The 22861-nt window shown below is 46.0% G+C and overlaps 1 protein-coding gene across 1 annotated transcript in view; it reads right to left on the bottom strand.

Moving 5' to 3' along the window:
* The window catches only part of LOC124039914 (semaphorin-4G-like), a 96002-nt gene that overhangs the window by 61238 nt on the left and 11903 nt on the right, over positions 1 to 22861 (bottom strand). The window contains exon 2 of the mRNA XM_046356469.1: positions 3536 to 3805. Within this exon, the coding sequence (XP_046212425.1) occupies positions 3536 to 3662 (127 nt within the window). The 5' untranslated portion in view covers positions 3663 to 3805. The remainder of the gene's footprint in view (positions 1 to 3535; positions 3806 to 22861) is intronic.

The following is a 22861-nucleotide window of genomic DNA, read 5'->3' as shown; positions in this document are numbered from 1 at the left end:
TCTTGAAGGCTAACACATTCACTTGACTCCTTCTTGATCAGAAATACATTGTTACATTATAATAACAACACCACATAATTGCTATACGAGATAGGGCCATCGAATAAAGAGGGAAATAGTCAGAAGCAGAGAGAGATCGTTTGTGTGTTGAGCAGCGGGTGCTACACGCCATTGGTTATACCTGATTGTCTTTTCCTTTGTTGAGACACTGCTTCTTCTGCTCTGCCGAAGCTTCCCAATGAAACTGCCTTAGACCGCTGCGCCACTCGAGAGGAGAAAAAACTATTCTAAACCATGTCTAAATAATACACAGAAATCCACTACTATCAAGCCCTCCGCTGCCCTCTCCTCGTAGCAACAGTAGACAGATCTTACACATGCATCAATATTGCATGGTTCCATTACTTCAAGTCTGGTTGGCACCAGCAAAGAGGGCAGGACATGGGAGACAACCCCCTCGGTACACCCTTGAGTTCAGACTAGGGCTGTTGCAGTGACTGTATTACCGCCATACCGGCAGTAATGAGTCATGAGCACAGTCAAATCCCATGTGACCGTTGAGTCACGGTAATCTCCTCTTATGCACTCTGGATATGCTTTGGAAGTACCCAACTTGCTAACAACCATCGGGTCCTACTCAGGGCTCTAGTGTCCCTCTAACCACTCTGACATCAATGCAAATCCAGTCAAAAATCACATCAAACACATCATCAAAACAGTATCTTGCTTTTAAAACTCACCTCACTGTGATGATCAGTTTGAAGAAAGACGTTCAACAACAGGTTGAAACTGAGTGTAAAACGTGTTCGTTGTGGATGTTGTTTCAAAGCCTAACAAAACAAAATGGATAGTACTTTCTAAGGTGATGATTAATTCAAAACATCCATACGCATAGGGTTATGAGCCCCAAAAAAACAGAATTAAAATGACGATTGTTCATTTTTATTTTCTTTATCCTATATTTAGCATTGTGCCGTTATAAAATACATAGCCTACTGCATAGTAAGCATGGCAGAACAACACACATCTAAACTGATTTAAGATGTCTTTGGTAAATAATTGGTTCTCCCAAATACTCAAAAATGAAACAAATCGAAGTAATCGCCTTTGAATGTGGACTGTATTATTATTCATGCTGGGTGGACTGGTTCCTTTATGCTATGGTCCAAAATGTCTATCCACGAGTCAGGGAGAGAACATATAGGCCATGGCGATGCTGTTGGTTCATTGATTGTGCATGGCGGCTTACAGAGGTAGCCTACAATTATAGTGAATTTGGATTTGATTTTGAATAGCCTATTAATAGGGCATTTTCATAATTAATTGGGTGACACATTACCTTTAGCTATACAGCATATCTCCCCAACAATGTTCTTCCATCTCCTCCTTTCTCTCCTTTATTCCTTCCTAGAGCAGGCAGGGGGGCTGTCAACAGTTTAGTCACGCCTGCTCCCACTCCCCCTCTCTGGCGCTCGAGGGCGCCAAGCTGCCCATCATTACGCACACCTGTCACCATCATTACATGCATTGGCGCTTCATTGGACTCACCTGGACTCCATGACTTTATTGATTGCCTCCTCTATATCTGTCTATTCCTCAGTTTCATCCCCGTGTCAGCATTAATGTCTGTTTCCCTTGTCCAGACTCAGTCCATGTTTTGTTTCGTGTCTGTTATTAAATATTCACTCCCTGTACTTGCTTCTCGTCTCGCAGCGTCTGTCCTCACAATGACGTAGGGCATAGACAGATCAATCTTTTGCATGACAATAAACTGCTGACAAAATGTCATGACCACCACAGCCCTAGTTCAGACCAGAGTCAGGCATTCATCTATCCACAGAGAGGGACACACACACAAACAAATGCACACACACAAGAACACAAACACAGACTTTTTTTCTCCAATTACAGTATGTCAAATATGCCCTTTTCCTATCATGGTTCTAAATGATTTCTCTGTTTTATTGTGAGTTAATGTACACCCATTCCTACAGACCAACTGTAAAACATGTGCAAATGAATGATCGCCCTCTCAAACTGTGAAGCATTATAAATCCACCCAGAGCGGCACATACATTTATGCTCCGACTCTACCAAACACAGTGCCACCACCAGCACCACCCACATAGCCCTTATTTCCATACACAGTGCAGTCAAGTGCCCGGTGGCCATTTTCCTCTAGGACATGCTACTCTGCACTCTCCAGTTCTGCACTTGGGCATGTTTCTCCTAAGGGAAAATGACAGGGGGTGCATGCCCGTGCAGATTCTCAATGTGAATAGAGATCATACATGCATGCACACGCCCAAACGCACACACACACACAACCCATGGGAGTCCGAATGTAGGTCAATGGCTTCATTTTACAAGGATACGAAGAAAAGTAAGATAGACCGACTCTGTGCCACACACTTCTATAATAAAAGAGTGTTCCAAATTAGCAGTAGAGGCTTTCTGAACAAAAATGAACATGACATTAACATGGTTCCCATAGGAACTCACTGATACTTCTGCATCACACTATCTGGAATCCATTTCCCTGAATGGGGAACCCAGTGACATCCTACATTTCAGTGGTTTCATGTCATTTTTCTGTTGTGCTCAAGCATTGCATGTGAATTACACATCATACATGATTTTAATACTACCTCCGGTGAGGAGCAACATAGCTAGCAAAGACTTTTAAGTAAAATGCCCATTTAAACACCCTGTCTATCTCTTATCTCTAACCATCTCTTTCCACTGCAATAGTCTGGTTTTGTGACTGCACCACAGTGCAGGCAGGCGAAGCACCCGGCTCTCGTCACTCCCCTCGTCTGTTAATAATATTTCTCCTCTCAAGACAGGAGTGGAGAGGATTGGAGAGCTGACAGCAGCCAGGTACAGTATAGTTGTCTGAAGAGCCTGCCAGGGATGGCTGATCCCTCTGCAGTAGCTTCTGCTGCAGTGGATAGAGAAAGAGAGGCTGAGCTGCTATGGGGGAGTGTGTGTGTGTGTGTGGGGGGGGGGGGCTGATGTGTATAAATGACGTACCCTAACCCTTCTTCGTACAATCATCTATTCAGCACTACTTCATTTTCAACACAGCCACTGGACAGGGCTCCACCGTAGAGGGTTCCTCTTTTATGGGCGATGAGAGCTTCTGTCTATTCTCTATTGTTTCATTAGAGCTGCATGGTGAACTAAGTGAACTAGGACAGGACTTGAGAGAGAGGATTAACAACTCCCTGGAAGTAGGGGGGTGGCTGTCTTCGGGGCCAACTTCCAAAACTGTGCCACTTGTTTAAAGTGAACAGGAGGGAGTTGGAGCAGCCTTTGTATTGAATCAGCACAGTGAGTGGGATACTAGTATATCATAGACATTCTATAAGTACAGCCAGGATTTTTTTCAGGCCATATGGCCTGACCAGAAAAAACTCCTATGCCACAGCCTATAACTCGGTCCCAGAGTTTTCTTTAGGTCAGGTGTAGTCACTTTTCCAGGACAACCTCCTGGTCTAGTGTACCGCAACCTGTAGCCTTGGTCTGGTCTTACCTTGGTAGAGCACCGTGGTCCTGGGGGTGACGTCAAGGACAGGGCCGAAGGGGAACCCCCATACCCCTGACAGGCTACAGAGGAGCAGCTGTAGGAAGGGGGGCAGAAGTGTGACGTGGTCCCCCATGTTTGCCAGGCTGACCTGGGTGCAGGTGGAGCCCTGTGCGCTGTCACACACCTTTGTTGCTTACACACACAAGTGATATTATCCTCTGTTGGGCTCAGCAGTGGTGGCTTCTAGGTCATCCTCTGTCTGTTGGAAGGCTCACTCTGCACAGAAGACAAAGAAGAAAAACAGATAGTATCCCACACTGTAGATGCCATTGTTTAGATCAAATCAAATGTTATTTGTCACATACACATGGTTAGCAGATGTTAATGCGAGTGTAGCGAAATGCATGTGCTTCTAGTTCCGACAATGCAGTAATAACCAACGAGTAACGACCTAACAATTTCACAACAACTACCTTATACACACAAGTGTAAAGGGATGAAGAATATGTACATAAAAATATATGAATGAGTGATGGCCGAACGGCATAGGCAAGATGCAGTAGATGGTATAGAGTACAGTATATACATATGAGATTTATTTATTTATTTTTTATTTCACCTTTATTTAACCAGGTAGGCAAGTTGAGAACAAGTTCTCATTTACAATTGCGACCTGGCCAAGATAAAGCAAAGAAGTTCGACACATACAACAACACAGAGTTACACATGGAATAAAACAAACATACAGTCAATAATACAGTATACACAAGTCTATATACGATGTGAGCAAATGAGGTGAGATAAGGGAGGTAAAGGCAAAAAAAAGGCCATGGTGGCAAAGTAAATACAATATAAAATAAAACACTGGAATGGTAGATTTGCAGTGGAAGAATGTGCAAAGTAGAAATACAAATAATGGGGTGCAAAGGAGCAAAATAAATAAATAAAATAAATAAATACAGTAGGGAAAGAGGTAGTTGTTTGGGCTAAATTATAGGTGGGCTATGTATAGGTGCAGTAATCTGTGAGCTGCTCTGACAGTTGGTGCTTAATGCTAGTGAGGGAGATAAGTGTTTCCAGTTTCAGAGATTTTTGTTGTTCGTTCCAGTCATTGGCAGCAAAGAACTGGACGGAGAGGCGGCCAAAGAAATAATTTGTTTTGGGGGTGACCAGAGAGATATACCTGCTACAGGTGGGTGATGCTATGGTGACCAGAGAGCTGAGATAAGGGGGGACTTTACCTAGCAGGGTCTTGTAGATGACATGGAGCCAGTGGGTTTGGCGACGAGTATGAAGCGAGGGCCAGCCAACGAGAGCGTACAGGTCGCAATGGTGGGTAGTATATTTGCTGAGTAGGGTATTGGAGGCCACTTTGTAAATGACATCGCCGAAGTCGAGGATTGGTAGGATGATCAGCTTTACAAGGGTATGTTTGGCAGCATGAGCGAAGGATGTTTGGTGCAAAATAGGAAGCCAATTCTAGATTTAACTTTGGATTGGAGATGTTTGATGTGGGTCTGGAAGGAGAGTTTACAGTCTAACCAGACACCTAGGTATTTGTAGTTGTCCACGTATTCTAAGTCAGAGCCGTCCAGAGTAGTGATGTTGGACAGGCGGGCAGGTGCAGGCAGCGATCGGTTGAAGAGCATGCATTTAGTTTTACTTGTATTTAAGAGCAATTGGAGGCCATGGAAGGAGAGTTGTATGGCATTGAAGCTTGCCTGGAGGGTTGTTAACACAGTGTCCAAAGAAGGGCCAGAAGTATACAGAATAGTGTTGTCTGCATAAAGTTGGATCAGAGACTCACCAGCAGCAAGAGCAACATCATTGATGTATACAGAGAAGAGAGTCGGTCCAAGAATTGAACCCTGTGGCACCCCCATAGAGACTGCCAGAGGTCCGGACAGCAGACCCTCCGATTTGACACACTGAACTCTATCAGAGAAGTAGTTGGTGAACCAGGCAAGGCAAGCATCTGAGAAACCAAGGCTGTCGAGTCTGCCGATGAGGATGTGGTGATTGACAGAGTCGAAAGCCCTGGCCAGATCAATGAATACGGCTGCACAGTAATGTTTCTTATCGATGGCGGTTAAGATATCGCTTAGGACCTTGAGCGTGGTTGAGATGCACCTATGAAACCAGATTGCATAGCAGAGAATGTATGGTGAGATTCAGAATGGTCAGTAATCTGTTTGTTGACTTGGCTTTCGAAGACCTTAGAAAGGTAGGGTAGGATAGATATAGGTCTGTAGCAGTTTGGGTCAAGAGTGTCCCCCCCTTTGAAGAGGGGGATGACCGCAGCTGCTTTCCAATCTTTGGGAATCTCAGACGACACGAAAGAGAGGTTGAACAGGCTAGTAATAGGGGTGGCAACAATTTCGGCAGATCATTTTAGAAAGAAAGGGTCCAGATCGTCTAGCCCGGCTGATTTGTAGGGGTCCGGATTTATGAGTAATGTAGGGTATGAGTAATGAGATGGGTAATGTAGGGTATGTAAACATATAAAAGTGGCATTATATAAAAGTGGCATTGTTTAAAGTAGCTAGTGATACATGTATTACATAAAGATGGCAAGATACAGTAGATGGTATATAGTACAGTATATTGTCACACCCTGACCTTAGTTTGCTTTGTATGTTTCTATGTTTTGGTTGGTCAGGGTGTGATCTGAGTGGGCATTCTATGTTACATGTCTAGTTTGTCTAGTTCTATGTTTGGCCTGATATGGTTCTCAATCAGAGGCAGGTGTTAGTCATTGTCTCTGATTGGGAACCATATTTAGGTAGCCTATTTGGTGTTGGGTTTTGTGGGTGATTGTTCCTGTCTCTGTGTTTGCACCAGATAGGACTGTTTTGGGTTTTCACGGTTCTTGTTTTTGTTAGTTTATTCATGTATAGTGTCTTTATAAATTAAACATGAACAACCACCACGCTGCGCTTTGGTCCGCCTCTCCTTCGAGTCAAGAAAACCGTTACATATATACATATGAGATGGGTAATGTAGGGTATGTAAACATTATATTAAGTGGCATTGTTTCAAGTGGCAAGTGATACATTTTTACATCAATTTTTCCATTATTAAAGTGGCTGGAGTTGAGTCAGTATGTTTGTAGCAGCCACTCAATGTTAGTGATGGCTGTTTAACAGTCTGATGGCCTTGAGATAGAAGCTGTTTTTCAGTCTCTCGGTCCCAGCTTTGATGGACCTGTACTGACCTCGCCTTCTGCATGATAGCGGGGTGAACAGGCAGTTGCTCGGGTGGTTGTTGTCCTTGATGATCTTCATGGCCTTCCTGTGACATCGGGTGGTGTAGGTGTCCTGGAGGGCAGGTAGTTTGCACCCGGTGATGTGTTGTGCAGACCTCACTACCCTCTGGAGAGCCTTACGGTTGTGGGCGGAGCAGGCGGTGATACAGCCCGACAGGATTTTCCTGACACCACACTCCGAGGGCCCTCACCTCCTCCCTGTAGGCTGTCTCGTCGTTGTAGATGAGTGTGTGTGTGTACACGCGTGTGTAGGTACACATTTCCTGAGCCTGTTTGAATTTTTGCATAATCACACCGTTTCCACCATAGGTCACCCCATGAGTCAAGATGCATTACATAAAACACCAATTACAAAAGTTCATGATGATGAAGAAGAATTGTTGTTTTCTCTAATGTTCTGGAACATGGTTCCACTTCTCCACTTCCTAATCAGCAGTGTGTGTTGGGGGGCTAGGCTTGGCAGGGTAGGCTATCTGATGGCTAATCTAGTGATTAGGCCCGATGCCATCAGATCAGTCTCTGCCTGGTTGGCCGCACTCTTGTGCTCTGTCACTGATCAAAGGCCTCTAACATGAATCATGTTCTCCTCCCCAACCTACAGTGTAAACACACCAGCGTCTCACCCATCTGACACTATATTGGGTAGCTGGTGTTGCGTGTGGAATGTGGCCCGCGCGATGACCGCCTATCTGTCATCACCGTGACGACAACATGGAAACTGCACATGGAAAGATAAACACATCTGCCTGAGCCATGTCACGCCTGGATAAAAACACGCATGAACAATTAGAAAGGGTAGAACACAAAGCACGAGAAGGATGTCCTCTGAAACGCTTGGTAAAATTGCTCAAATCTGACCAAAACATCTTTTGACATGTATTTTTTGCTCAAACATTTTAAATGTATTAACTGTTGACATGGACTGAAAATATTTTGAAGGGTTTTATCTGTAGAAGCTCGGTTGCATGTTACTTTTTTAGCACTACTGTTGTAGGCTACTTCCCATGACATTCTCTGACTAGTTTCCCACAAATTTACCTCAGTTGCCTCCCTGTTCAGAAAGCCCAGTTATATTGATTGATGGCCTACAGAATGTGAAAAGATATAAAATGGAGTTATAGTCTCTCTGGATATGGCCATCTGTCAGGCAAGACATAATGATATGAAAGATATTATCCAGCCTGACATTTCTACAGATGGCCAAGGAATACGCTCATATTACCCAAGTGTCTCATATAATCCTTGCTTTACTGTAGCTATGAAAAGATAATATCACCTAATACTAAAAGCTTAAAAACCCCAGCAAATAAGCATTTTCTCTACTATACCCCTAATTTGGTAGAGTTTATAGAGTTTCTTCAAAATTAAATATTAACCCCCTAGAGTGTACTGATGCTAAGTAACATAACAAAAAAATCTCCAGCAAAATCTGTCAATTAATTTGCATGGGCTGCATCTCAAACCACCACATTTATCAGACCATGAGACATCACGAAACAAATAGGTATTCTCACCAAAACGTCTGAAGCATCCAAACGGTTTGCCCACTCTATGAAACGATGAGACTCCCACGAACACAATGGTGATCAGTGTTTTGCTCTACGACCCCCACAAGCTCCAAAGGACTATGGTGAAATCGGTACTGTCGATGTGCCAACTTCTGTTTGCAGCATCAGAAGCGTTTTTCTTTATTTTTACAAAAAAAAGTGTTAAACAAATCAAAATATATTTTAGATTTGAGATTCTTCAAACTAGCCACCCTTTGCCGTGATGACAGCTTTACACACTCTTGGCATTCTTTCAATCAGCTTCACCTGGAATGCTTTTCCAACTGTCTTGAAGGAGTTCCCACATATGCTGAGCACTTGTTGGCTGCTTTTCCATGACTCTGCTGTCCAACTCATCCCAAACCATCTCAATTCGATTGAGGTCAGGTGATTGTCGAGGCCAGGTCATCTGATGCAGCATTCCATCACTCTCCGTCTTGGTAAAATAGCCCTGACACAGCCTGGAAGTGTGTTGGGTCATTGTTCTGTAGAAAAACAGATGATAGTCCCACTAAGTGCAAACCAGATGGGATGGCGTATTGCTGCAGAATGTTGTCGTAGCCATGCTGGTTAAGTGTGCCTTGAATTCTAAATAAATCACTGACAGTGTCACCCCCACAGCATCACACCTCCTCCTCCATGCTTCACGGTGGGAACCACACATGCAGAGATCATCCGTTCGCCTACTCTGTGTCTCACAAAGACAAGACGGTTGGAACCAAAAATCTCACATTTGGACTCCGATCAAAGGACAGATTTCCACCGTTCTAATGTCCATTGCTAATGTTTCTTGGCCCAAGCAAGTCTCTTCGTCTTATTGGTGTCCTTAGTAGTGGTTTCATTGCAGCAATTCGACCATTAAGGCCTGATTCATGCAGTCTCCTCTGAACAGTTGATGCTGAAATGTGTCTGTTACTTGAACTCTGTGAAGCATTTATTTGGGCTGCAATTTCTGAGGCTGGTAACTATAATGAACTTATCCTCTGCAGCAGAGATAACTCTGGGTCATCCTTTCCTGTGGCGGTCCTCATGAACGGCAGTTTCATCATAGCGCTTGATGGTTTTTGCGACTGCCCCGAATCTGTCCACGAAAAGAATTCCACAAAGTGAGGAAATGGTTTGTATGGTCAACGAGAGTGTCGGATTTGGTCAACAAAAAATGTAACCGATAATTTGCTACGTGAGGTTTACATTCCCTGCTATATTGTGGATTGAGAGTTACCTGTCTAACAGAACACAGGTGTTCTTAACTTCTTTGGGGTACCCCCCCCCTTCTTCTCAATTTCCGCCTAAAGACATACCCTAATCTAACTGCCTGTAGCTTAGGCCCAGAGGCGAGGATATGCATAATCTTGGTATCATTTGAAAGGGAAAACCCTGAATATTGTGGAAATGTGAATTGAATGTAGGAGACTATAACACAATAGATCTGGTAGAAGAAAATACAAGAAAATAAACATACATTTCATTTTTTATTTTTGCTGCATCATCTTTCAAATGACCGCGAACAGCCAAACATACAGATAGGATGCTGGGGTTGATTTGAATGAAGACCATAAGATGGCTACAATCGCTGAGCAAAGTTCTGGACAGATAACTTAAAAAATGAGCGAGCTAAGTGACATTGAGCATGAACTCACCCAGCTGTCCCATACAAATGTAACCAAATGTACCCAAGTGGCCGAATTGGGACAGTGATACATTTTGAAGGAAAGATCTATATACAAAATACATAAATGTTATTCTAATACAGTATATATATATATATAAAATAATAATACAAACAATTAACAAGGGTAACTATTTACATATTTTCTATTTACAATATTGCAATATTGTGAAGACCCTCAGTACACAATATTGTGCTGCTGATGCCCATAGCAGTCTCTTTCTGCTGTAAAGCAAAGGCTTACTGAACAGGTGGTGCTGGTGATGGGGCATTTCCTGTGACAAAGGGCACAACGACGTCTCCCTACTGTGCCATTTTTGCCCTGAGGCACATTCATGCCTGCAGAGATGAATCTGGGCAGGTGAACACCACTAGTTGGAGCAGAAGGGACAGAGGTAGAGGGGGCAGAAGGTTCTATAGTGGTCTTGCTGTAGCTAGCAAGCTCCTGGATGAGTAGCTCCCTGAAGGCTAGCTGTGAGATGGGGGGCTGTCCACAGCTCTCAGCCATTTCCTTCTGGAGGATGAAGGCATTCACCACAGGAATGTCAATGAAATTATTAAAAAATGTCTTGTACCATTTCATGGTCTTGTGGAGAACATTGTAGTATCCTATCAGCGCATATGACAGGCCCACACCTCCCATGCTCTTGTTGTAGTCCTTCAGAGCAGCTGGAATGGGGACATTTTTTGTGGTCCATGACCCGGCACCGTCCTTCACACGCCTGATGACATATCTATCTATTTCTGTCATGTTTTGTCTTATATTGTCTTGTCATTTTGCTTTCCCTTCTGTTCGTTTTCCCCCTGCTGGTCTTATTAGGTTCGTTCCCTTTTTTCTCTCTCCCTCCCTCTCTCTCCTCTCTCTATCGTTCCGTCCCTGCCCCCAGCTGTTCCTATTCCCCTACTCAATCATCTAATCTTTTCACACCTGTTCCGTATCTTGCCCTCTGATTAGAGTCCCTATTTCTCCCCTTGTCTTCCGTTTCTGTCCTGTCGGATCCTTGTATATTGTTCGCCGTGCTGTGTCTTTGTCTCGCCCTGTCGTGTCTTGTTTCCCTCAGATGCTGCGTGTGAGCAGGTGTCTGAGTCTGCTACGGTCGGTGCCTTCCCGAGGCAACCTACAGCTTATGGTCAAGTCTCCAGTCTGTCCTCGTCACTACGAGTGGAATTAGTTTTTTATGTTTTGTTTTCTGCTCTGATTTGTCTAGGAGTACTGCCTATTTCCTTTACTGGAATAAAGACTCTGTTTTCGCCAAGTCGCTTTTGGGTCCTCATTCACCTGCATAACAGAAGGATCCGACCAAGAATGGACCCAGCGACTACAGATTCTCGTAACACTGCCGTCGAGATCCAAGGAGCCATGCTCGGCAGACACGAGCAGGAATTGTCTGCTGCTCGTCATGCCGTGGAGAACCTGGCCGCCCAGGTTTCCGACCTCTCTGGACAGTTCCAGAGTCTTCGTCTCGTGCCACCTGCTACTTCCTGGTCTGCCGAGCCTCCGGAACCTAGGGTTAATAACCCACCTTGTTACTCCGGGCAGCCCACGGAGTGCCGCTCCTTTCTCACCCAGTGTGATATTGTGTTCTCTCTCCAACCCAACACATACTCTAGAGAGAGAGCTCGGGTTGCTTACGTCATATCACTCCTTACTGGCCGGGCTCGAGAGTGGGGCACAGCTATCTGGGAGGCAAGGGCTGATTGTTCTAACAATTACCTGAACTTTAAAGAGGAGATGATTCGGGTTTTTGATCGTTCAGTTTTTGGTAGGGAGGCTTCTAGGGCCCTGGCTTCCCTATGTCAAGGTGATCGATCCATAACGGATTACTCTATAGAGTTTCGCACTCTTGCTGCCTCTAGTGAATGGAACGAGCCGGCGCTGCTCGCTCGTTTTCTGGAGGGACTCCACGCAGAGGTTAATGATGAGATTCTCTCCCGGGAGGTTCCTTCCAGTGTGGACTCTTTGATTGCACTCGCCATCCGCATAGAACGACGGGTAGATCTTCGTCACCAAGCTCGTGGAAGAGAGCTCGCGTTAACGGTGTTTCCCCTCTCCGCATCGCAACCATCTCCCTCCTCTGGCTCAGAGACTGAGCCCATGCAGCTGGGAGGTATTCGCATCTCGACTAAGGAGAGGGAACGGAGGATCACCAACCGCCTGTGCCTCTATTGCGGACTTGCTGGACATTTTGTCAATTCATGTCCAGTAAAAGCCAGAGCTCATCAGTAAGCGGAGGGCTACTGGTGAGCGCTACTACTCAGGTCTCTCCATCAAGATCCTGTACTACTATGTCGGTCCATCTACGCTGGACCGGTTCGGGTGCTACATGAAGTGCCTTGATAGACTCTGGGGCTGAGGGTTGTTTTATTGAAGAAGCATGGGCTCGGAAACATGACATTCCTTTCAGACAGTTAGGGAAGCCTACGCCCATGTTCGCCTTAGATGGTAGTCATCTCCCCAGTATCAGATATGAGACACTACCTTTAACCCTCACAGTATCTGGTAACCACAGTGAGACTATTTCCTTTTTGATTTTTCGTTCACCTTTTACACCTGTTGTTTTGGGTCATCCCTGGCTAGTATGTCATAATCCTTCTATTAATTGGTCTAGTAATTCTATCCTATCCTGGAACGTTTCTTGTCATGTGAAGTGTTTAATGTCTGCTATCCCTCCCGTTTCTTCTGTCCCCACTTCTCAGGAGGAACCTGGCAATTTGACAGGAGTGCCGGAGGAATATCATGATCTGCGCACGGTCTTCAGTCGGTCCAGAGCCAACTCCCTTCCTCCTCACCGGTCGTATGATTGTAGTATTGATCTCCTTCCGGGGACCACTCCTCCTCGGGGTAGACTATACTCTCTGTCGGCTCCCGAACGTAAGGCTCTCGAGGATTATTTGTCTGTGTCTCTTGACGCCGGCACCGTAGTGCCTTCTTCCTCCCCTGCCGGGGCAGGGGTTTTTTTTGTTAAGAAGGACGGTACTCTGCGCCCCTGCGTGGATTATCGAGGGCTGAATGACATAACGGTTAAGAATCGTTATCCGCTTCCCCTTATGTCATCAGCCTTCGAGATTCTGCAGGGAGCCAGGTTCTTTACTAAGTTGGACCTTCGTAACGCTTACCATCTCGTGCGCATCAGAGAGGGGGACGAGTGGAAAACGGCGTTTAACACTCCGTTAGGGCATTTTGAGTACCGGGTTCTGCCGTTTGGTCTCGCCAATGCGCCAGCTGTTTTTCAGGCATTAGTTAATGATGTTCTGAGAGACATGCTGAACATCTTTGTTTTTGTCTACCTTGACGATATCCTGATTTTTTCACCGTCACTCGAGATTCATGTTCAGCACGTTCGACGTGTACTCCAGCGCCTTTTAGAGAATTGTCTCTACGTGAAGGCTGAGAAGTGCTCTTTTCATGTCTCCTCCGTCACTTTTCTCGGTTCTGTTATTTCCGCTGAAGGCATTCAGATGGATCCCGCTAAGGTCCAAGCTGTCAGTGATTGGCCCGTTCCAAGGTCACGTGTCGAGTTGCAGCGCTTTCTAGGTTTCGCTAATTTCTATCGGCGTTTCATTCGTAATTTCGGTCAAGTTGCTGCCCCTCTCACAGCTCTTACTTCTGTCAAGACGTGTTTTAAGTGGTCCGGTTCCGCCCAGGGAGCTTTTGATCTTCTTAAAGAACGTTTTACGTCCGCTCCTATCCTCGTTACTCCTGACGTCACTAAACAATTCATTGTCGAGGTTGACGCTTCAGAGGTAGGCGTGGGAGCCATTCTATCACAGCGCTTCCAGTCTGACGATAAGGTTCATCCTTGCGCTTATTTTTCTCATCGCCTGTCGCCATCGGAACGCAACTATGATGTGGGTAACCGCGAACTGCTTGCCATCCGCTTAGCCCTAGGCGAATGGCGACAGTGGTTGGAGGGGGCAACCGTTCCTTTTGTCGTTTGGACAGACCATAAGAACCTTGAGTACATCCGTTCTGCCAAACGACTTAATGCACGTCAAGCTCGTTGGGCGTTGTTTTTCGCTCGTTTCGAGTTTGTGATTTCTTACCGTCCGGGTAGTAAGAACACCAAGCCTGATGCCTTATCCCGTCTCTTTAGTTCTTCTGTGGCTTCTACTGATCCCGAGGGGATTCTTCCTTATGGGCGTGTTGTCGGGTTGACAGTCTGGGAATTGAAAGACAGGTTAAGCAAGCACTCACGCACACTGCGTCGCCGCGCGCTTGTCCTAGTAACCTTCTTTTCGTTCCTGTTTCTACTCGTCTGGCTGTTCTTCAGTGGGCTCACTCTGCCAAGTTAGCTGGTCATCCCGGCGTTCGAGGTACTCTTGCTTCTATTCGCCAGCGCTTTTGGTGGCCTACTCAGGAGCGTGACACGCGCCGTTTCGTGGCTGCTTGTTCGGACTGCGCGCAGACTAAGTCAGGTAACTCTCCTCCTGCCGGTCGTCTCAGACCGCTTCCCATTCCTTCTCGACCATGGTCTCACATCGCCTTAGACTTCATTACCGGTCTGCCTTTGTCTGCGGGGAAGACTGTGATTCTTACGGTTGTCGATAGGTTCTCTAAGGCGGCACATTTCATTCCCCTCGCTAAGCTTCCTTCCGCTAAGGAGACGGCACAAATCATCATCGAGAATGTGTTCAGAATTCATGGCCTCCCGTTAGACGCCGTTTCAGACAGAGGTCCGCAATTCACGTCACAGTTTTGGAGGGAGTTCTGTCGTTTGATTGGTGCGTCCGTCAGTCTCTCTTCCGGGTTTCATCCCCAGTCTAACGGTCAAGCAGAAAGGGCCAATCAGACGATTGGTCGCATACTACGCAGCCTTTCTTTTAGAAACCCTGCGTCTTGGGCAGAACAGCTCCCCTGGGCAGAATACGCTCACAACTCGCTTCCTTCGTCTGCTACCGGGTTATCTCCGTTTCAGAGTAGTCTGGGTTACCAGCCTCCTCTGTTCTCATCCCAGCTTGCCGAGTCCAGCGTTCCCTCCGCTCAAGCGTTTGTCCAACGTTGTGAGCGCACCTGGAGGAGGGTGAGGTCTGCACTTTGCCGTTACAGGGCACAGACTGTGAGAGCCGCCAATAAACGTAGGATTAAGAGTCCTAGGTATTGTTGCGGCCAGAGAGTGTGGCTTTCCACTCGTAACCTTCCCCTTATGACAGCTTCTCGTAAGTTGACTCCGCGGTTCATTGGTCCGTTCCGTGTCTCCCAGGTCGTCAATCCTGTCGCTGTGCGACTGCTTCTTCCGCGACATCTTCGTCGCGTCCATCCTGTCTTCCTTGTCTCCTGTGTCAAGCCCTTTCTTCGCACCCCCGTTCGTCTTCCCTCCCCCCGTCCTTGTCGAGAGCGCACCTATTTACAAGGTACGTAGGATCATGGACATGCGTTCTCGGGGACGGGGTCACCAATACTTAGTGGATTGGGAGGGTTACGGTCCTGAGGAGAGGAGTTGGGTTCCGTCTCGGGACGTGCTGGACCGTTCGCTGATTGATGATTTCCTTCGTTGCCGCCAGGATTCCTCCTCGAGTGCGCCAGGAGGCGCTCGGTGAGTGGGGGGGTACTGTCATGTTTTGTCTTATATTGTCTTGTCATTTTGCTTTCCCTTCTGTTCGTTTTCCCCCTGCTGGTCTTATTAGGTTCGTTCCCTTTTTTCTCTCTCCCTCCCTCTCTCTCCTCTCTCTATCGTTCCGTCCCTGCCCCCAGCTGTTCCTATTCCCATACTCAATCATCTAATCTTTTCACACCTGTTCCGTATCTTGCCCTCTGATTAGAGTCCCTATTTCTCCCCTTGTCTTCCGTTTCTGTCCTGTCGGATCCTTGTATATTGTTCGCCGTGCTGTGTCTTTGTCTCGCCCTGTCGTGTCTTGTTTCCCTCAGATGCTGCGTGTGAGCAGGTGTCTGAGTCTGCTACGGTCGGTGCCTTCCCGAGGCAACCTACAGCTTATGGTCAAGTCTCCAGTCTGTCCTCGTCACTACGAGTGGAATTAGTTTTTTATGTTTTGTTTTCTGCTCTGATTTGTCTAGGAGTACTGCCTATTTCCTTTACTGGAATAAAGACTCTGTTTTCGCCAAGTCGCTTTTGGGTCCTCATTCACCTGCATAACAATTTCCTCTATAATTTGGGTTAAATCTGTATACCTAGACTTTGTTTTAGCTTTTCCTGATTTATTCGCCATATTTTAAATATAGAAACTTGTTGAAAATGCTATTGAATATGTACTGCTATGCACAACACCCGTGGCTCCGTCAAGTAGGATTTGCAATGCCAGAGTTTACGACAAAGGCTGTTCTTCAAACGTATAACCATTACATATTGCCGTTTACCTCAGCTCATTGGCTATCTTCCAAGCTAGATTTCAAGATGATCAGTGGTCATTGGTCCAGAATACAGTCAATCAATGATAGACCGGGCCTACCATTGGTGCGCAATGATGTCATTGATTGGTGTCTTCAAATCGGTTTGTTTCGGTCAATACGTCCCGGGAAAAGAACCATCAAGTATGATTGCAATGAAACCAACCATGACTGGATAAACGTTTGTTTAGTGTGTGTAATTACCAGGAAGCTTCGTCCAAAGTTGAATGACACGGAAATTATGATGCAAGCAGTTTACAAATGTTTCGTGTTAGGCTATAAAAATGGATTTTATCAAACAAAACGAACATTCACTGTGTAGTTAGGACACTTGGCATTGCCACCAGAGGAAGATCTTCAATGGTAAGCAATTTATTTTATTGTTATTTCTGACTTTCATGACGCTAATGCTTGGTTGGAAAATGCTAGTAATACTTGTGTGTGCGTGGCGCCGTCCTCAGAAAATAGCATGTTTTCGGCTTTTTGAAATCTGACACAGCGGTTGGATTAATAAGACGTTCATCTTTTAAATGATGTAAGATACATGTATTTACAAGAATGTTTACTATAACAAATGGTGTATTTAGAATGTTAGTTTCACTGGATGTTGGCCTGGTGGGACGTTAGCCTCTCCAACATAATCCAGGTAGAGTCAGGCATTCGTCAGGGCAGTTGTCTGTGCCCCTTAATTTTTTCAATCTTTCCTAATGACCTGCCACTGGCACTGAGTACAGCTTATGTATCTATGTACAGTATGCCGATGACTCAACATTATTCACATCAGCTACCACATCAAGTGAAATCACTGCAACAGTTAACAAAGAACTGCAGTCCGTTTTAGAATTGGTGGCTAGAAATAAGATAGTACTAAATATTTTTAAAACTAAAAGCATTGTATTTGGGATAAATCATTCACTAAACCCTAAACTGCAACTAAATATTTCACTGAATAATGTGGAAATTGAGCAGGTTGAGGAGACTAAGCTGCTTGGTATAACCCTGGATTGGCGACTGTCATGGTCAAAACATATTGATGCAATGGTAGCTAAGATGGGGAGAGTGTTTGTCTCTTTACAGTCTACGTTGTTCCATAAGGTGTAGTTGTATCTGATTTTATTGCTTGCATGAGTCACATGATGTGGAATAGAGTTCCATGTTGTCATGGCTCTGTGTAGTACTGTCTGGTTTCCAGTCTGTTCTGGACTTGTTGCATGTCTTGTGGGGAAATGCATGGGTGTCTGAGCTGTGTGCCAGTCATTTGAATAAACAGCTGTGTGTATGCATAGATAAAAAATACAAATAATTATAAGGGTCAACTCAAATATTCTGTCTAGTTATTTTGTTAGCTATTTAGCAGTCTTATGGCTTGGAGATAGAAGTTGTTCAGGAGCCTGTTGGTGTCAGACTTGATGCACCAGTACTGTTTGCCATGCGGAATCAGAGAGAACAGTCTATGGCTTGGGTGGCTGGAGTCTAACAATTTTCTGGGCCTTCCTTTCACACTACCTGATGTGAAGATCTTGGATGGTGGGGAGCTCAGCCCCAGTGATGCACTGGGATGTCCGCAATACCCTCTGTAGCGCCATGCGATTGGGGGCAGTGCTGTTGCCATACCAAGCAGTGATACGGCCAGTCAAAAGGCTCTCAATGGGACAGCTATCGAACTTTTTGAGGATCTGAGGGCCCATGCCAAAACTTTTCAACTCCCCAAGGGGGAAGAGACGCTGTCGCGCCTTTTTGACAACTGTGCGCGTGTGTTAAATTTTAAGACCTTAGTGATTTGTAACCGAGGAACTTGAAGCTTTCAAGCCCACTCCGCTGCAACCCCGCTGATGTGAATAGGAGCGCGTTCGCCTGTAGTCCACGATCAGCTCCTTGGTGACGTTGAGGGAGAAGTTATTGTCCTGGCACCAGACTGCCAGGTCACTGACCTCCTTCCTGTAGGCTTTCTCATTGTCGCCGGTGACCAGGTCTACCACTGTTGTGTCATCAGCAGACTTGATGATGGCGTTGGAGTGGGGCGTGGCCAAGCAAATGAGTAAACGGGGAGTACAGCAAGGGGATTATGCACAAATCCCTGTGGGGCCCCCAGTGTTGAGGGTCAGTGTGGCTGAGGTGATGTTGCCTACTCTCACCACCTGGGATCGGCCTGTCAGGAAGTCCAGGATCCAGTTGCAGAGGGAGGTGTTCCATCCCTGGGTCCTAAGATAGGTATTCCTCTAATCTAGATGGGTGAGGGCCTTATGAAGTGCAATTGAGATTATGTCGTCTATGGATCCATTGCAGCAGTATGCAAATTGGAGTGGGTCTAGGGTATCTGGGATGATGGAGTTGATGTGAGCCATAACCAGCCTTGCAAAGCACTTCATGATTACAGATCTTGTTCCACGCTGTCAGCGCAGTAGGACGTGTAATATCTGTCTTTGTCTTATCCCGTGTCTTTTCCCATGTAAATAGCCAGTCTTTTTCATATATATCTTAATCTCGCTTTCTATCTACGAACTTAATATACTTTCCTGCAACCTGCCTCACCCAATGTGGTATGGATCTGCTATTTTAATTCCTTATAACTGGGACTTCCATCAGAAGCTAGCCAGCTAACTAGCTACTAGTCTTTGTTAGCCACAGCTAGCGGTCCTCGCCTTTTTCCCCCCGGCATCAGCCAGCCTTAGCTCGGACAACAGTCCAGTCTGCATAGCGCGATATCAGAGCATATCGAACTGCTTCTCTCTACCATATCACCAGATTCCTGCCGCTCTGGATCATTACACCGGATCATTACTCTGGATCATCGCAGCTAGCTAGCTGTAACCGAGTGGCTACTGTTAGCTAATGCCTCTGTCCCGAAGCAAGCACCAGCTAGCCTTGAGCTAGCCTCAAGCTAGGCCCACATACCAGCTAATTCTAGGGCTACAATACCTCCTTTGCCAATTGGCCTGGACCCTTTATTGCCTACATGGAGCCCAGCCGATCCATCACGACTGGACTGCCGACGTGATCCCCCGATCACAGGCTATTCTGTTACGATATCGCCGAAGAACCATCTACTAGCCCCGGCCAGCTAGCTTTTCTGAACGCTGTGTCCCCTGCTCGCCTAGCGTAGTAGTGACTACTGAACAGCAACCTGACTCACCTTTTGCTGCTCTTTTGACTCTATGATCACTCGGCTACACAGCTGATGCCCCCTGGACTGTTTCGATAACACGGTACCTCATTTTGTTTACCTGTCGGCCCCAGCCTCGAACTCAGGTCCTGTATGTTCCTAACTGACCCACTCTGCCCATTCATCGCCATTTACCCGTTGTTGTCTTAGCTCTCCTGTTCAACACCGGTGATTGCTTTATGCCTCTCTCTAATGTCAATATGCCTTGTCTACTGCTGTCTTACCTAGTTTTTGTTGTTTTATTTCACTGTAGAGCCCTCAGTCCCGCTAAACAACCCTTAAATAGCTCTTTCGTCCCACCCCACACACATGCGGAGACCTCACCTAGGTTAACTGATGCCTCCAGAGACTAAACATCTCTCATCGTCACCCAATGTATAGGTTTACCTCCACTGTACTCACATCCTACCATACCCTTGTCTGTACATTATGCCTTGAATCTATTCCACCACGCCCAGAATTCTGCTTCTTTTATTCTTTGTCCCCAACACACCAGATGCCCAGTTCTTATAGCCTTTAGCCGTACCCTTATCCTACCATTCCTCTGTTCCTCTGGTGATGTAAAGATTAACCCAGGCCCTGTAGCCCCCAGTTCCACTCCTATTCCCCAAGCGCTTGTTGACTTCTGTAACTGTAAAAGCCTTGGTTTCATGCATGTTAACATCAGAAGCCTCTTCCCTACATTTGTTTTTTTCACTGCTTTAGCACACTCCGCCAAAACCCTGATGTCCTAGCCGTGTCTGAATCCTGGCTTAGGAAGGCCACCAAAAATTTGGAAATTTCCATCGCCAACTACAACATTTTCCACCAAGATAGAACTGCCAAAAGGGGTTGGGTTGCAATCTACTGCAGAAAAAGCCTGCAGAGTTCTGTCATGCTATCCAGGTCTGTGCCCAAGCAGTTCGAGCTTCTACTTTTAAAAATCCACCTTTTCAGAAATAGGTCTGTCACTGTTTCCACTTGTTATATACCCCTCTCTGCCCTGGACATTACATGTGAATTAATCGCCCCCCTATTTATCTTCAGAATTTGTACTGTTAGGTGACCTAAACTGGGATATGCTTAACATCCCGGCCGTCCTACAATCTAAACTAGATGCCCTCAATCTCACATAAATCATCATGGAACCTACCAGGTACAATCCTAAACAAAGGCACCCTCATAGATATCATTGTGATCAACCTGCCCTCTAAATACACCTCTGCTGTCTTCAACCAGGATCTCAGTGATCACTGCCTCATTGCCTGCATCTGTAATGGGTCTGCGGACAAAAAACCACCCCTCATCAGTGTCAAACGCTCCCTAACACACTTCAGCGAGCAGGCCTTTCCAATCGACCCGGCCCGGGTATCCTGGAAGGATATTGACCTCATTCTGTCAGTAGAGGATGCCTGGTTATTCTTTAAAAGTGCTTTCCTCACCATCTGAAATAAGCATGCCCCATTCAAAAAATGTAGAAGTAAGAAAATATATAGGCCCTTGGTTCACTCCAGACCTGACTGCCCTTGACCAGCACAAAAACATCCTGTGGCGTACTGCATTAGCATTGAATAGACCCCACGATATGCAACTTTTGAGGGAAGTTAGAAACCAACATACACAGTCAGTTAGGAAAGCAAAGGCTAGCTTTTTCAAACCGAAATTTGCATCCTGTAGCACAAACTCCAAAAAGTTCTGGGACACTGTAAGTTCAATGGAGAATAAGAGCACCTCCTCCCAGCTGCCCACTGCTAGGAAGCTAGGAAACACTGTCACCACTGATAAATCTACGATAATCGAGAATTTCAATAAGCATTTTTCTACGGCTGGCCATGCTTTCCACCTGGCTACCCCTACCCCAGTCAACAGCTCTGCACCCCCCACAGAAACTTGCCCAAGCCTCCCCCATTTCTCCTTCACCCAAATCCAGATAGCTGATGTTCTGAAAGAGCTGCAAAATCTGGACCCCTACAAATCAGCTGGGCTAGACAATCTGGACCCTCTCTTTCTAAAATCATCAATTGTTGCAAACCCAATTACTAGCCTGTCAACCTCTTTTGTATCATCTGAGATAACCAAAGATTGGAAAGCTGTCGCGGTTATCCCCCACTTCAAAGGGGGACACACTCCAGACCCAAACTGTTACAGACTTATATCTATCCCACCCAGCCTTTCCAAGGTCTTCAAAAGCCAAGTTAACAAACAGATCCCCGGCCATTTCGAATCCCACTGTACCTTCTCCACTATGCAATCTGGTTTCCGAGCTGGTCATGGATGCACCTCAGTCACGCTCAAGGTCCTAAACGATATCATAACCGCCATTGATAAAAGACAACACTATGCAGGCATGTTCATCGACCTGGCCAAGGCTTTTGACTCTGTCTATCACCACATTCTTATCGGCTGTCTCAACAGCCTTGGTCTCAAATGACTGCCTAGCCTGGTTCACCAACTACTTCTCAGACAGAGTTCAGTGTGTCAAATCGGAGGACCTGTTGTCCGGACCTCTGGCAGTCTCTATGGGGGTGCCTCAGGGTTCAATTCTTGGGCCGACTCTCTTCTCTGTATACATCAATTATGTCGCTCTTGGTGCTGGTGATTCTCTGATCCACCTCTACGCAGACGACACCATTCTGTATACTTATGGCCATTCTTTGGACTTTTGAAACCTTCAGACGAGCTTCAATTCCACACAACTCTCCTTCCGTGGCCTCCAACTGCTCTTAAATGCAAGTAAAACTAAATGCATGCTCTTCAACTGATCGCTGCCCGCACCCGCCCGCCCGTCTAGCATCACTACTCTGGACGGTTCTGACCTAGAATATGTGGACAACTCCTTCCAGACTTGCATTAAACATCTCCAATCCAAAATTAAATCTAGAATCGGCTTCCTATTTCGCAACAAAGCATCCTTCACTCATGCTGCCAAACATACCCTTGTGAAACTGACTATCCTTCCGATCCTTGACTTCGGCAATGTCATTTACAAAATAGCCTCCAACACTCTACTTAGACTGCATCCAATTTGCTATCACAGTGCCATCAAGTTTAGTCACCAAAGCCCCATATACCACCCACCACTGCAACCTGTATGCTCTCGTTGGCTGGCCCTCGCTTCATATTCGTTGCCAAACCCACTGGCTCCAGGTCATCTATACGTCTTTGCTAGGTTAAGCCCCACCTTATCTCAGCTCACTGGTCACCATAGCAGCACCCACCCACAGCACGCGCTCCAGCAGGTATATTTCACTGGTCACCCCCAATGCCAACTCCTCGTTTGGCTACCTTTCCTTCCAGTTCTCTGCTGCCAATCACTGGAACGAACTGCAAAAATCACTGAAGCTGGAGACTCATATCTCCCTCACT

Source organism: Oncorhynchus gorbuscha, linkage group LG07 (genome assembly GCF_021184085.1).
Source record: "Oncorhynchus gorbuscha isolate QuinsamMale2020 ecotype Even-year linkage group LG07, OgorEven_v1.0, whole genome shotgun sequence".
In the NCBI taxonomy this organism is placed as follows: domain Eukaryota; kingdom Metazoa; phylum Chordata; class Actinopteri; order Salmoniformes; family Salmonidae; genus Oncorhynchus; species Oncorhynchus gorbuscha.
The sequence above is the reverse complement of the archived record's forward strand: the minus strand, read 5'-3'. Positions and strand labels throughout refer to the sequence as shown.